Raw genomic sequence first — 15,265 nt, 5'->3', positions numbered from 1 at the left:
CTAAGTTCCAGCTGTTGCAGAGTCCCCGTGGTCACATGATCATGATCTGAGTGCTTGGCAACCGGCCTGGATTTCCAACCGTTGCAGTGTCCTGTGGTCACGTGATTGTGATTTGTGATCTTCCCTGCCAGCTTCCCATAAGCAAAGTCAATGGAAGGAAGTCAGAAGTTGCAATCACATGAAGTCCTTACTTAACAACGGTAACGGGGGGCTGCTGGAACTGCTGTCACTAAGCAGCACTCCACATGATGTTGCACTTTTCAACCACATTGGCTTAGTGATAGAAATTCCAGTCCCAATTACCGTCATTAAGTGAGGACTACCTGTAGTCACATAGATTTGCCAAATCAGTTGCTATCTGCAATTACAGGATTGAAAAAAAGACTGAGATTACTCCCAGAAAGCAGACAATATACAATACTGCCTTTTACTCATTTAGATCACAGATTTACCTGCTGAATACCAATAATTCCCGACAGCAGTCTCAGACATGTTAGCCAACTCTTTTGATCTTAACATTACCTGTGTCCACTCATTTGTCTGAGGATCATAGGATTCGACTGTGTTAAGGTAGGCTTGTCCATCGTATCCTCCAACAGCATACAGTTTATCTCCAAGAAGGCAGACTCCCACAGCATCTCTACTGATGCTCATTGATGCAACAGCAGTCCACATATCTGTTTTGGGATCATATCTGATTAAAAAAAAAGTGTTCGTTCTATTTAGCTCAAGAACTGCCAGTAAAATATTATACAATTAGGTTTGTTATTGCATAGTGGGTAAGCTGGCATTGCTAGTATTAATTTTATTGCAGTTTGTCATTGCTCTTTGTAAATGAAGCCCGTTTGAATGTTAATCATTTCTGCTTGCTAAAGCACAGAATCTATGAGCTCATTCCCCACCTTCTCCTTTCATCAGCATGCTGATCTTGGTTACGTTAAATTACATGTCCCCATAATTTAAAAGGGAATTGTGATTTAATATCAGTTTGTTAACTAGGATTTTAAACTATCTTGAGATCCTGCTAACTAAATCAGAGTTCCCTGGTTTTTGGCATAATCGGGAATAAAAGCTTTAAGCAAAGAGTTCCCCCCCACTGTAACATAAAAGTGTTATCCACCTCTTCATCCTTAGTTCAGGAGGCAACAGATAAGATCAACCCACCCAATTTCTACTGTTTTGCTATTTTAGCTTTGGCCTGAATCAGTAAGGGCCAGAGAGCTAAGGTACTTGTAATATGGTCGGCTGAGCAGTTTAACACTCCTGCACAGATCTGATAAACTATTGGCCCACGTCGCTGTATTCAGCTTTCTAGGGAGACAAAAGGAGAAGGGGGCAGATAGAAGGGGGCATGCCTACATCAGCCTGAAATGGCTACTAAACAGTTCTTTAATCCTATTCACAACTGCTCATTTCTCAGCCCCATTAGGTAGATCAGACCAGAAAATCAACACAGGAATTCTAGAACTACGTTATATTGAAATAGGCTATAATAACAGAATCTGCCACACACAAATATGTACTTCTGGATCATTTTCCTCAATAAAGAAATGGAGAAAAGATCATGTTTTAGGTCATATTTATGCAGAAATATTGAAAATTCAAAAGGGTTCACAAACATTTAGGCACCACCATAGGTATGCATGTGTATGTGTATGTATGAATGAATGAATGAATGTATGTATGTGTGTATATATACATATATATTTGTATATATGTGTGTGTGTGTGTGTGCATGCGTGTGTGCATATTTCACTCAACTAACATAAAATGGCTCCCTAATAAAAATTCACTAATAGCGTGGCCTCAATTACTCTCCTGGCCTCCACGCTCAAGAAAACCGCCAGGTCTTCAGGGCTTTCCAGAAGTGAGCAGAGTTGGGGCCAGCTGAACCTCAGGTGGGATGGTGTTCCAGAGAGTAGGCACAGCTACGAAAAAGGCATGCTTCCTAGGTCCACTAGATGACAATCCTTAATAGATGGGACCTGGAGCATGCCCTTCCTGCCCAACCTCATGGGACAGGAAGAAATAATGGGAGTAAGGTGGTCCCTCAAATATTTCTGGCACCGTCCTCTCCTTTACTCTCTACATCCCTTGACTCTGTCTATGACATAATGGGGGCAGAGCACAATCAATTTTACACACATTCTTGCTGCCATTCAGTTAGTTCAGTTGTATGGGTTTGTATAGTACTCCCTTGAAACCATTTTTGGGGGGGGGTGTGAATTGATGATCCAATGAAAGCTAAGCTCTTGAAATCCCATTGATTTCACTGGGAAATATTTACATATAAACCCAAACTTCCCATTAAAATCAATGGAGTGCTGTTATGTTCATTCACACAGGATTGAGCCAAGTCCTCAAGCTTATGAAAGCTTCCTCTGCTTAAGTGGAGTCACCAATTTATTGGGACAGTACCTTTCTACACAGTCAGACAGCCTCGATGTCAAATTGGAAGCTGGTGCATCATGACCCCCAATAGCATACAGGAACCCATTCCAGGTGGTTACTCCCACACCCCCTCTTCGTTTTGACATTTGAGCACAGAGTGTCCACTTGTTGGTATGAGGATCAAAGCATTCTACGGACTTCAGACAAGAACTTCCATCTCGGCCACCAATTGCATATAGCCTGTAAACGTACATAAAAGCGTTAAGGATGTGACGTTAGCTATCAGCTTCTACGCACAAAATAATGAGGAAAGGATCACACTGGTACTGAATTATGTCTTAACGTTGCAGGAAAAAAGTAAAGTGAAAGCTAAAAACAAACAAACAAACAGACAAACAGACAAACAAACCCAGTTCTCTCTCAGAGGCAAAAGAATCTGATGCTTTAGGAATGCCGATTGCCTTTCAAAGGGGAGGTCTTGCTTATTTTCCAGTCCTGCCTTTATTAGACCCTAACTATATTCTTCTTTCGCTTTACCCATTTTCACCCTCATAAGTTTTTAAGGTGGTACTGCTTGTCGTTTGTCATTGCACTACTTTGGAGGGCAAGAATTAAATCCTAGCCATATTTATGAGCTTATGTTAGGTGCCAGTTGTATTTTCTTCCCTCTCTTTCGTTTTACTTTCTTCATTGGAGGAACATGTCTTTTCTGTTTCAGTGCAAAGATGCAAGCAACGCTAAATAAATAAAATCAAAGGAAAATCATTTGGTGCAAAAATAAATTATAGAAAACAAAGCAAGGTTTCTCATCACTGCTGTTAATACTGTGAAATACACGTGCTTTGTTTCCCCTCCCTTAAAACCACTTAAATTGTTGTTCTCTTCTGTTTTAAAACATTTTTCAGCCCCCATATAATTGCAGGACAGTGTTTATGTTTCAGTTCTTCAGATTTTGTCACTTACTATTACACCTTTTATGCACTTCTGCATCACTATGTCAAATTCTGTACCTCCTTAATTAAAACCCCACCTGTCTCCTGAAGCCATTTAAAATCCAGGAGCAATTAATTTTAAGAATAAAATGTGTGTGACAAATTTCCTAATGTGTAACATAATACAGAGTAAGTAAAATTATGACTGGATTTATAGAGTGTGCTGAGGCTTAGTATATTGTTTTGGCCTTATATACTATTTGAATTCAGCCATTTTGATTTGTAAACCATAGTTTACAAATTAGTGTGATGTTCGGAAACCAGGCAATTGTGGGTTACTCAACAAACCTTAGCTAAGCAAACTATAACCTAGTGCAATGTATAAACTCAACCACAAAAACATTCACACAATCCATAATTGAACCCTGTTCTTTTAGTATACCAGAAAGATGGCAGGATCTTGCTGATGTTGGCTAATCTCAGAGCAGGGTCAGACCTGATTAATCCTTGAATGGGATACCCACTGGAAATCCCAGGGCTGAAAAGTAGACTGGGAAGCTGAAAAAAATGCCAGAAAAATACAATGGCAGACCACTTTCATACTGTTGCCAATCTCCTCCCTTTCCCCAACAGCTGTAGCCAAGTAGTCATCAGAAGTCAAGCTCAACTTGAGGGAAACTTGCTTTTATTTAGGGCAGGAAACACATTAAGGCTGGCTGACATGCCAACATGCTAAATTTATGATTTTGGCTCACTTCCAAGTTAAATAACAATCTTCCTATTTATTCTTTTAACTGCTTTATCACTTAATTGATAAACAAAACACCTTCCCTGTCTAAAATAATGACCAGCGTATCTCTCACTTGATTTATCATTGGTCCAAAATCAAGAAGAGAGAGAATGCATATCTCCCCACTTGCTTGAGGGAAACAACCTCCTGATTTGGCATCACAGCCAAGAGACTTAGCTGTGTCCAGATGGGATCCCAAAAAACAAAACAAAAGCAAACTGTATGTCTATGACTTTAAAAGCTCTTTCTCTTCATACCCAAACTTTAGAATGACTAAACTGTTGAATATAAAAACCTTACTGGATACGTTGAATTAAAAAATTGAGGATTTGAATCAGAAATCTAATACTTTAGACTAAAAAAAAAGCAGAGCTGAAAAGCCTGGTGATTAATTCACATGAGACAGGAATTACTCAGCTGGAAAACTCTGAAAAACAACTTGCAATAGATGTTGCAAATGTTTTGCAAGTAAAGTTCTTCAGGATGAAGTGACCTGTCTAGTTTTCTAATCATTCCTTATTCTGCTGAGCAAGATCAGCCTTTAATAGCTTAAATAGAAAAATGCACGCATGAGATTTTATCACTGAAGCTGGAGTATAAACTTGAAATTGAAGCTGCTTATCATATGGGCTCCTGTTTCCAAACAGCTAAAAAAATCTAGCCCAATTACTATGAGATTCCTGAGATCTACAATATAGAACTGGACAAATGGGAATTTTTGACTGGAAAGCAAAGGCGATAATAATTTTTCAAGATTTTGCTCCACAGATAATTCAGAAGTAGAAACTGTTCATGAAGTAAAATCTGTTCATTTGGCATCTAAAAAAAAGGGATCAAATCTTTTTTTTTCTTTTTCAGCAATTTCTCTCTGGAGCCTGGCTTGAAAAAATGCTATGACTCAGTTGCTACTGAGAAGTTTATTGTTCTAGTATCATCTGAATTAAAAGGAACAGAAATCTTTTTAACATTTTAGTTTTTAGAAGGGGATAGACTGACGTGGCTTCAGAGTATAGTTCCTGTACTGTAATTTCAGTCTACCCCATCCTGGAGTCCAAGTGGTGTGTCTGTTTCTTTTTTAAGCATTTTGTTCTATATTTCTTTTTTTAGCTTTAATTTTTTTAATGTTTATATTTATGTGTTACACACACACACCTATTACATATTTATATGAATGTATGTGCATACACATATTTATAGTATATATATGTTATATATACACACACACATAAAATATTGTGTGAGGATGTGCATGCATATAGTTTGTTTGATATGATGTCTCTATTAATGTCATGGAATGTAAAATAAAGGGCTTAAACATCCATCCAAGAGAAGACCGTTACTTACCAAATTGGTCAACTTAAAACCTGAAGTACAAAAAACTCATATTCTTCCATAAGAGAAAGATCTCTTATCTAGAGGATGTTGGCCAAGTATACGTAAGGTGAAAATTCAAAATCTGCTAGAGGTGTAGAAACTCTTAACAAGTGCTCAAAATTTCTTTCTCTGAATTTGTAAACATCTGTGCATAAATAGTAAGTATGTGTTCACATCTGCAGAAAGATGTTGTGTTTAATGTTGGAATATGAAGTTGTGTCAACTTCTGTTCTCCTCAGGGTTCATTGAAACATACAATTTATCCTACCGTTGCCCAGTTTTGATTTGATAACCATAATGTTGTTGATAAGGTGTTACAAAGATCAATATGGTTTAAAGAAGCATGAGGAGTGGAGCAAAGACACACAGTGTGACTCCAAATGTATATCCTGGATTGCTGTTATGTGTTTACTCTTCGCTTATGAACTGGTTCTCTATTGATGTAATGGAAAGATATTCCATGCAGTCAAGACAGAAAGCTATGTTTAAACATTAGCCTGAATTTTAAATATATGTAATATAATATGGTGCTTGTTATTCCCTTTTTTTCTCCCTCACCCCCTTTTGTCTCTGTTTTTCTCCCCCTTTTTTCTCCTTTTTGCATAGCAATGCCTGTAAAGCTGTCTTGACTGGGATAGGGAAAAGAAAACTTTTAATCTCTCTATTTTGGCTACTGCAATGCAACCTATATTTGGATGAGGAGAGAGGGGAGGGGAGGGAAGGCAAGGCAGAGGTAATAATTCCAATCTTAGATAAGACATACCTTCTAGCCCAAGCAGTTTTTTCATGGAGTGGAAGGAACACAACTACTCCTGTTGTGGTAAAGATGGCTCTGTCTTTCACTACTGCACTATACAATCTTTTGAAAGTGAACACTGCACAGGCTACCCCACATTTTCTCATCTATCAAGACATTTCTCTCTCATTACTGGTGAAAAGAGGAGTCTATTCTTTTCCATGACAGCAGGCAGAGCTTTTCTACATACACGAACAGCCTGTAAGCAACTCCTAAAGCTGCAATCAGGGCTCCCAAAATTGTCCAGTCCTATTTTAGTTTGTGACATTATTAGAGTGACCCTAATTTAAATATGCTATTCATTTCTGAGTAAAGTACCATGAAGCCTTAACTTTTGGTTCTCTGCAGTTCTACTTACTTTCCATTTAATACTGCTACACCCACTGTACTCCTTGGAGTTGACATACTAGCCACAAAGTTCCATTGACGGGCCTGTGGATCCCACCTTTCTACTGTATTCAGGTAGCTCCAGCCATCATGTCCTCCCACAGCATACATAGGACCTTCCAATACTGCTACTCCTTGAAAGAAAACAAATATAATTTCTGAATGTGAAATTGACTCTGTATCATGTCTAGATGTTCTCAGATGTTTTACCAAGAAATTATTTCTTCATCAAGCTTTTTGATGAAGAACCAGAGATTCTGTAGAAAATTCTGAGACCTCCAATTCATCAAAATGGAGTACTAGACAAACTATCAGAAGGCATCCTGAGATACAATCAGCATCAGATTAAGAGTCAGTCTGGTGTTATGGTTAAGGTGCTGGCCTAGAAACCAGGAGACTCTGAGTTCTAGGTCTCCCTTAGGCATGAAAGCCAGCTGGGTGACTTGGATCAGTCAATTTCAGGTGAACCCTCCTCACAGTGTGAGATAGAGAGAGAGAGAGAGAGAGAGATAAAAAAGGTGGGATAAAAATATCGTCATCATCATCATCATCATCTTGCCTTCCTGCTCTCTACATTACAACATCATATTTTGTATGGGGGTATTACAGAGATGGATTAAGTGCCTTTTAGGAAAGTCAAAAAGAAATCTCAATAGCATCCAAGAAACGCAATGATCTTCTGAAGAATAATTTGAAAGCCACCAAAGTACAGGTGCAGGGAAATCACTTGGTCATAACTGGAGAATGCACTGCATTAATTCTTTAATATTCTTATTCTAAAACTGTTAACACAGAATGTGAAAAGCTCTTCAGTGTGTCGCTGTAAAATAATAATACAAGTGTAGAAATAAATGGGGGACGCGGTGGCGCAGCGGCTTAATGACGCTGAAAGTTGCCGGCCAGAAATGGTCGATCCTTCAGTGGTTTGAGTCCAGCCTTCGCATTAAACAGGGTGAGCTCCTGTTTCCTCCCCAGTTCCTGTCAACCCAACAGGTCGAAAACTCACATGAGTAGATAAATGGGGACTCTCATTCCGGTGGGAGGAAAAATGCTGGCGGCGCCTTGCAAAAGGAGTCGGGAGCAGTTGGCAGTAAGTGCGAAAAACCGCGCGCGCCCAAAAAGGGCGCGAAGCAACGGAAACCCCACCTCCTGCGCTCGCCAGCTGGGCTCTGCCCTAGGAAGGAGGCTCTGGCAAACCACTTCCGAAAAACAATTGCCTTGAAAACTGCAAGGACTCGTCCAAGCAGTCACTGCAGGGTCAGCAATGACTGAGCGCAGACAAAAAAAAAAGAAGAAAGAAATAATTTTCTTGATTTCTCAGCAAACAAGTACTGAGTATCATAATGTTCGTAGTCTTGACAGTGTGGCTCTTGGGCTCCAGGACTGGGAGAATTATGCAGGCTATGGATCACAAGATGCTCAATCCTGGACCACAGGCTTTCCCCACTCTTGAAATAAAAGCCAGATCTCAGTATTTTCATGAAAGTTTCCAGATCACATAAAATATCTCAGAGAGATGCACATGCCTATAAGCAACACTGTGACCACAACTTTACCTCCCAAATAGGATGCAAATAAGATGAGAATTCAAATCATTTTAATATTCAAAATGTTGATTATTACCTAAAACACTTAAAAATTTAGGACTAGGGTATTTGAAAGAAAGGGAGTCTCAGGCAGAGATAACTGTGTAAGCAGATTCTTACTGTAAGTAGGAAAGTTTGCTCCTACCAGTACAAGTGCATGGGCTCTAAATTTAGAGCCAGCCATATAATTAAAATTATTTGAGAGTTTTAAAGTTAGATTTTTTTTTCCACAACAGTGAACCACAAATAAAACTTTAGAAACACTTACTTGAGTTAATCTGATAAAATTACAACTCACAACCCTTTTTTCAAAAAATGCAAATAATTATACTTACCAAGCCCATGCCGGTGAGTTGACATAGGTGGCATCACACTCCAAGTTTTTGTTTTGGGATTATAACACTCCACAGTATTCAATGTTTTCAGTCCATCTCTACCCCCAACAACATATAATTTATCATCTAAAACTGCTACTCCAAACTGTAGTCTTCTCCCGTTCATATTTGCTACAGGAGTCCACATATTGGTACGGAGATCATATTTTTCAATGCTTGTTGCTCCTGAATAATAGTATAGAATAATATACATTCAAAAACAATACTTGGCACAATAATTACAGTTCTATGAAAATAAAACAGGTACGACTCCAGGCTGAGGGTTAACGATAGTCTTGCTAATGTAACCGAGTAATACTAACTCAGTTAGATCCAAACTGAGACACGTGCTACCAAAAGAGATGGAGTGGAAGCATCTTTGGTGGGCAGCATCAGGCACTTCCTGAACCTCTACCTAGCATTTTTATATTTTGGAGAAGTTGCCGGAATTGTAATCTGCCCAGAGTCATTGGGAGTCAGGCAACCTATTAAATAAATAAATGGGAGAGCAAGTCTGCTTCAGCTAGTCCAACTGCATGTCCTAAATCTGAATTCAATGCTGTATGACAGTATTAATTTATATCTATGCCGTTACTTGAGATGTGACAGAATCTATTTTAACAACAAATATTATTTCAAATAATAATTTATTAAAGTTTTTTTTCTAGATTACAACCAATTTAACAATAGATATACAGTGGGGCAAAAAAGTATTTAGTCAGCCACCAATTGTGCAAGTTCTCCCACTTAAAAAGATGAGAGAGGCCTGTAATTTTCATCATAGGTATACCTCAACTATGAGAGACAAAATGGGGGAAAAAATCCAGAAAATCACATTGTCTGATTTTTAAAGAATTTATTTGCAAATCATGGTGGAAAATAAGTATTTGGTCAATATCAAAAGTTCATCTCAATACTTTGTTATATATCCTTTGTTGGCAATGACAGAGGTCAAACGTTTTCTGTAAGTCTTCACAAGGTTTTCACACACTGTTGCTGGTATTTTGGCCCATTCCTCCATGCAGATCTCCTCTAGAGCAGTGATGTTTTGGGGCTGTCGCTGGGCAACACGGACTTTCAACTCCCTCCAAAGGTTTTCCATGGGGTTGAGATCTGGAGACTGGCTAGGCCACTCCAGGACCTTGAAATGCTTCTTACGAAGCCACTCCTTCATTGCCCGGGCGGTGTGTTTGGGATCATTGTCATGCTGAAAGACCCAGCCACGTTTCATCTTCAATGCCCTTGCTGATGGAAGGAGGTGTTCACTCAAAATCTCACGATACATGGCCCCATTCATTCTTTCCTTTACACGGATCAGTCGTCCTGGTCCCTTTGCAGAAAAACAGCCCAAAGCATGATGTTTCCACCCCCATGCTTCACAGTAGATATGGTGTTCTTTGGATGCAACTCAGCATTCTCTCTCCTCCAAACACGTCGGGTTTTTAGACCAAAACATTCTACTTTGGTTTCATCTGACCATATGACATTCTCCCAATCCTCTTCTGGATCATCCAAATGCTCTCTAACAAACTTCAGATGGGCCCGGACATGTACTGGCTTAAGCAGGGGGACACGTCTGGCACTGCAGGATTTGAGTCCCTGGCAGCATAGTATGTTACTGATGGTAGCCTTTGTTACTTTGATCCCAGCTCTCTGCAGGTCATTCACTAGGTCCCCCCGTGTGGTTCTGGGATTTTTGCTCACCGTTCTTCTGATCATTTTGACCCCACGGGGTGAGATCTTGCATGGAGCCCCAGATCAAGGGAGATTATCAGTGGTCTTGTATGTCTTCCATTTTCTAATTATTGCTCCCACAGTTGATTTCTTCACACCAAGCTGCTTGCCTATTGCAGATTCAGTCTTCCCAGCCTGGTGCAGGTCTACAATTTTGTTTCTGGTGTCCTTCGACAGCTCTTTGGTCTTGGCCATAGTGAAGTTTAGAGTGTGACTGTTTGAGGTTGTGGACAGGTGTCTTTTATACTGATAACAAGGTCAAACAGGTGCCATTACTACAGGTAACAAGTGGAGGACAGAGGAGCCTCTTAAAGAAGTAGCTACAGGTCTGTGAGAGCCAGACATCTTGCTTGTTTGTAGGTGACCAAATACTTATTTTCCACCTGATTTGCAAATAAATTCTTTAAAAATCAGACAATGTGATTTTCTGGATTTTTTTCCCCATTTTGTCTCTCATAGTTGAGGTATACCTATGATGAAAATTACAGGCCTCTCTCATCTTTTTAAGTGGGAGAACTTGCACAATTGGTGGCTGACTAAATACTTTTTTGCCCCACTGTAACTTCAAGTGATTTGCAGATCTAATTTATGCAGCATACAGATTCCACTTCACTTCTGTGAATTTTCATCTGCACTCTTAACATTTCTAATATCAGTTCTTCATTGATACATTATTAAATGCTTCAAATTCAACTGAATTCAGAATACATAATCAACAAATACTTAGATATGCATTGAGTTCAATGAAATTTATTCTTAAGAATGCACATATATGGTTGGAACTTCAAGAAACTTACAAAAATCAACAAATAATTTTGTAACTTGATACACTCATTTTTAGGAATAATGTTTATATTATATAATTAAAGATTTCTGCAGAGTTTGGTAAAATAATTTCAGATTATAGCGTAATACATGTTTCCACGTTTCCCTTTTTCATTTATAAATTAAATGAATACATCAAAACATTTAAATGGTATAATTTCATTAATGTAAATTTGTTATTTTATTAAAACACTATTTTACATGTGTTTGTTTCAAAGGATTCTAGGTTACATTAACCACAAGTTTATGCATCCATAATATACTCCTGGATCTGAGTTTGCATATCATTTATCATTCTGGCTTACCTTTAGTTTTGACCTTCCCAACGTATTTCAGGAGAAGACGTCTAGCTGTTTTTTAAATCAAGAAACATGGTTCATATTTTACCTTATCAATATTTTGTTGTGGGGAAGAGAGCATAGGGCTATAATATCACAGATACTTGCCAACAGATACCCTGCACAGGTATTTCCAATTTAAAGCCACATCATGCTGTAAACTGGCAGATGCAATCTTCCATTTCTTATCTCATGAGAAAAAAAGATAGTTGTACTAAAGAGGTGACAACACTAATAAGCTACCCATATCACTCTAAATATGATGGATTTGATTTTATATTTAATAAACCTTAGTAAACCTATACCTTTAGTTGCATCCATGCCTCCAACTGCAAACAGTACACCAACAGTAGATTTTCTAGGCTTTGTACGAGGGCTTTGTAACATGGGTCGTCTCTCTGGCAACAAATGGTATTTCATTGCTTCCATTATAAGTTTTTGACATTCAATGTCATCTCTGAAGAGTACATTGTTTTCCATATCTGCTAAGAACTAGGAAAAAGAGGAAATAAATGTGCTTAATTGCTAAACAACAATAGTGGGTCAGGAATAAGCCAATATTAAATGCAAATTAATTAGCAATGCAGATACAAATATCATCTAACCTGTAATCAGTACAGTTAATAAATGTCTTGCAAAAATCAAGGCAAAAGAGCAAGCTGTATTTCTAGACATTTCAGCTTCTGTACCATGCTTCAACCATTCTCTCTAGGGTGAAAATCCATTTCCCCAAACTGCTAATTGCTCTGTTGGATGAAACATTCACACAAACTATTATATGTGCTGCAGCAATGCTAACTAATGCTACAGTAACTTAAAGATATAGAATATAGAAATTATATTATACATTACTGCTATCTAGCTATATACTTTATGTGCTTATAGCTATTATAAATTTTGTTAGAATCATAAGCTTCAACTAATATAAGCTTCAAGTGCTTCTGCATGACATAATGCCTAATGAACAGAGTAGCGTAACACACATTAACACACATCAAAATCAAATTTTACAGTGTTAATCTTCACTAAAGAGCAATAATTTTGGTTAAAATTATCTAGATCTGCTTCATTCTATCCAAATCAACATAGGTTGTTACTTAAGATGTTGCTACTCTAATTTTCTTTTAATCTCTCCTAGTAAATTAACGTCGTCTACAAATATTGATCTACAACTTAGTGAACCTTATTTTAATGTAATATAACAAATTAAAATTTCTGGTGTAGTCATCAGAAGCATCGAACATTTTTATCATTTTTTTTTTTGGTCCTTCCTTTCTTACAGGAACCTTAAATCTATATGTGTGTGGTTCTGCCTTTCTTTTTATTTTATAATCACAATAGTTCTGCAAGGTATGTTAGATAAGAAACAGAGAATAGACCAATTATCACCCAGTGAGGGTCGCAGATGATTTGAATTTGGGTTTTTTCCTTTCTAATTCAAACTCTAACTGCATCACTACACAGTGCCTATCTGAAGTTTAAAATTTAATTTTTGATTTATTAAGCTCAAAATCATGATCATTAAATGAAGTTTACACAGAGCAAGACAAAAATAATCAAGTTAATCTGATCTGACTGCTTAATAGAGAATCAATATTTTCTGTACTTTTCTAAGTGTACCATGTTAATGAGGGAATCCCTTTTACAACTGATTGCCATGCACATAACATGGCAGTTGGTTTGTAATTAATTTTAAGGCTGACATGGCAAAAGAAGCCATTGAGAGATCTTAGCCATATGGACTGAAAGCAAGAACATAACACTGTCCTTATCACGTTCTAGATGACAGGAGCCCAGTACTTTGACAATCTTTTCTACAAAGGTGAATATAAAGGACAGTGAAGCAAATAATGGGGCAGACCTTCAATGTGGGACTGAGAGTACATGCAGTATTTCCCATCAATTACAGCCACTGGCACAGTTTGGCATTTTAAGATTCTAAACCCTGAAGCAATTTATATAAAGTTATAAGTATCAGTTACTGGCTCTTTGGTAGTCTGTTTCAATCTACCATGCCACAGAACAAATCTACATTATGATGGCTTATTTGAAAAAAATTCAGCTCTCAGCTCCCCAGGTGACTAAACACAGACATATCCATGATAATTGGAATAGACCACCAAATACTCATTTCCGTATCTCCTGATGTTTTGGTGCTTTGAAGCATTAGTTAACAAAGGATATATCACCCTTCACTGAGATATGCTTATAAGTATTTAATTAAGGCATTATGAATTTAAGTTCCCACTGAGCATAGGCCATATTCTGTCTGAAGAATTAGAATCCCTGGTGGAAGTCCCAATAAACATTTAAAACACTGGTTCTATATATTTCCACAACTATGATGAAATGATTACTTCAGCCCAAGATTTCAGTTCCATGTAGAGTCTGAGATAAAATCTTACTCTGACAGAATTTTAAAATTGGATCAGCAAGTTGTCTCCCTTCTGATAATTCAGCAGCTTTTAAATTTCTGTCACTAGCCTGTGTTTCTCAGTTTGATGCAAAAATCTATCCTCTAATTTTCACTCACTGAAATTACTGCAATAATTTAATCACAACCTACCAGCTTTCTAGCACGTTTTTAGTCTTGTGATCCTGACCTTTCCTCTGTTGACCATTCAAAAAACATTTTTTTTTAAATTCAGAAAACACATGCATGGTTACAGTTTCTTAGGAGAAGTACACTTTAAAAAAAATGGAAAATTCTCCAGATAAGATACCATTAAGTCATGTTATCTTAAGTGACTGAGAGATCTGAAGATAGATGATTGGCTATAGAGAATTACACTTACTTACCTGTGGTGCAAGTAATGGTAATCTGATGTATGCTAAGAGTTTACTGAGATCCTTCTTTCGTTGTTCCAAATCATGTCGCACCCAAGTAAGCAATGCATTGAGAATAGTCTCTTCACTAGGAATGTTCATATCATCACTAGCTAAAAGCTTTGCAATTTCAGTGGCTGGTAACAACAGGAATTCTTGATTTCTAATTACTTCCATGAAGTGTTCCTAAAACATTAAGAAGTATAAATAAAACCATGTTTATATTAAATGGAGGGAAGACCTGAATACTGCAGATTAATCCATATATTATGCATCAAAATATTTTTATTTTTCAATCTTCCTTCACTGGCATTACAAAGGAAGCTACCAATTAGCACTCTGTCACCCAGTTAAATAAAATTCATGAAAAATTATTGTTCTGCAGAAAGTTACATGGTTGCATTCTCCTCTGTAAATAAATATTTTGAAATCTGTACAATGAGCTTTTCTGAATCAAATATTTAGGCTTCATAGAAAATTCAGTTTACAGAAAAAATCTAGAAGACAAACATTACTCTTACTGCTGTTGTCACAGGTCTTCTTGCTGAAACATTAGGTATATGGATGGTGCTACATGAAGCAGTTATCGTAACTGTAATCTATGACAACTGTTTCAATAGTGCTTCGTAGACAATGGAAACCTGCTAGTTTGGGAATATCATATGGAACCAATTAGCTAAAGAGGCAGTGGCTCCCTTTCACTGGATGTGTTCAAATGGGGGCTAGAGAGCCATCTGTCTAGAATGCTTGGATCACGATTCCTGCACCAAACAAGGGGCTGGACTTGATAGTCTAAGTGGTCCCAAAGTTGAATGATGGCTGTTGAGGGCAAGGTTGTTTTTGTTAAGAAAATAAATTCTGTGCACAATGACTGCAAATTCTGTGCTAAGAAATCTTAAATTCTGTGGCCTG

At 37.7% G+C, this 15,265-nt stretch overlaps 1 protein-coding gene across 5 annotated transcripts in view; it reads right to left on the bottom strand.

The window, feature by feature from the left end:
• The window catches only part of KLHL5 (kelch like family member 5), a 50,990-nt gene that overhangs the window by 3,746 nt on the left and 31,979 nt on the right, over positions 1 to 15,265 (bottom strand). For all 5 annotated transcript variants that reach the window (XM_007426448.4, XM_025165568.2, XM_088131157.1 and 2 more), the window contains 6 exons: positions 14,327 to 14,539; positions 11,833 to 12,019; positions 8,592 to 8,816; positions 6,642 to 6,804; positions 2,419 to 2,631; positions 523 to 694 (listed from right to left, as the gene is read on the bottom strand). In XM_007426448.4, coding sequence (XP_007426510.1) covers positions 523 to 694; positions 2,419 to 2,631; positions 6,642 to 6,804; positions 8,592 to 8,816; positions 11,833 to 12,019; positions 14,327 to 14,539 — 1,173 coding nt within the window. The remainder of the gene's footprint in view (positions 1 to 522; positions 695 to 2,418; positions 2,632 to 6,641; positions 6,805 to 8,591; positions 8,817 to 11,832; positions 12,020 to 14,326; positions 14,540 to 15,265) is intronic.

Source organism: Python bivittatus, unplaced genomic scaffold, assembly GCF_059951505.1.
Source record: "Python bivittatus isolate LINGU-HERP-01145 unplaced genomic scaffold, Pbiv_v1 ctg000970_np1212, whole genome shotgun sequence".
Lineage (NCBI taxonomy): Eukaryota > Metazoa > Chordata > Lepidosauria > Squamata > Pythonidae > Python > Python bivittatus.
The sequence above is the reverse complement of the archived record's forward strand: the minus strand, read 5'-3'. Positions and strand labels throughout refer to the sequence as shown.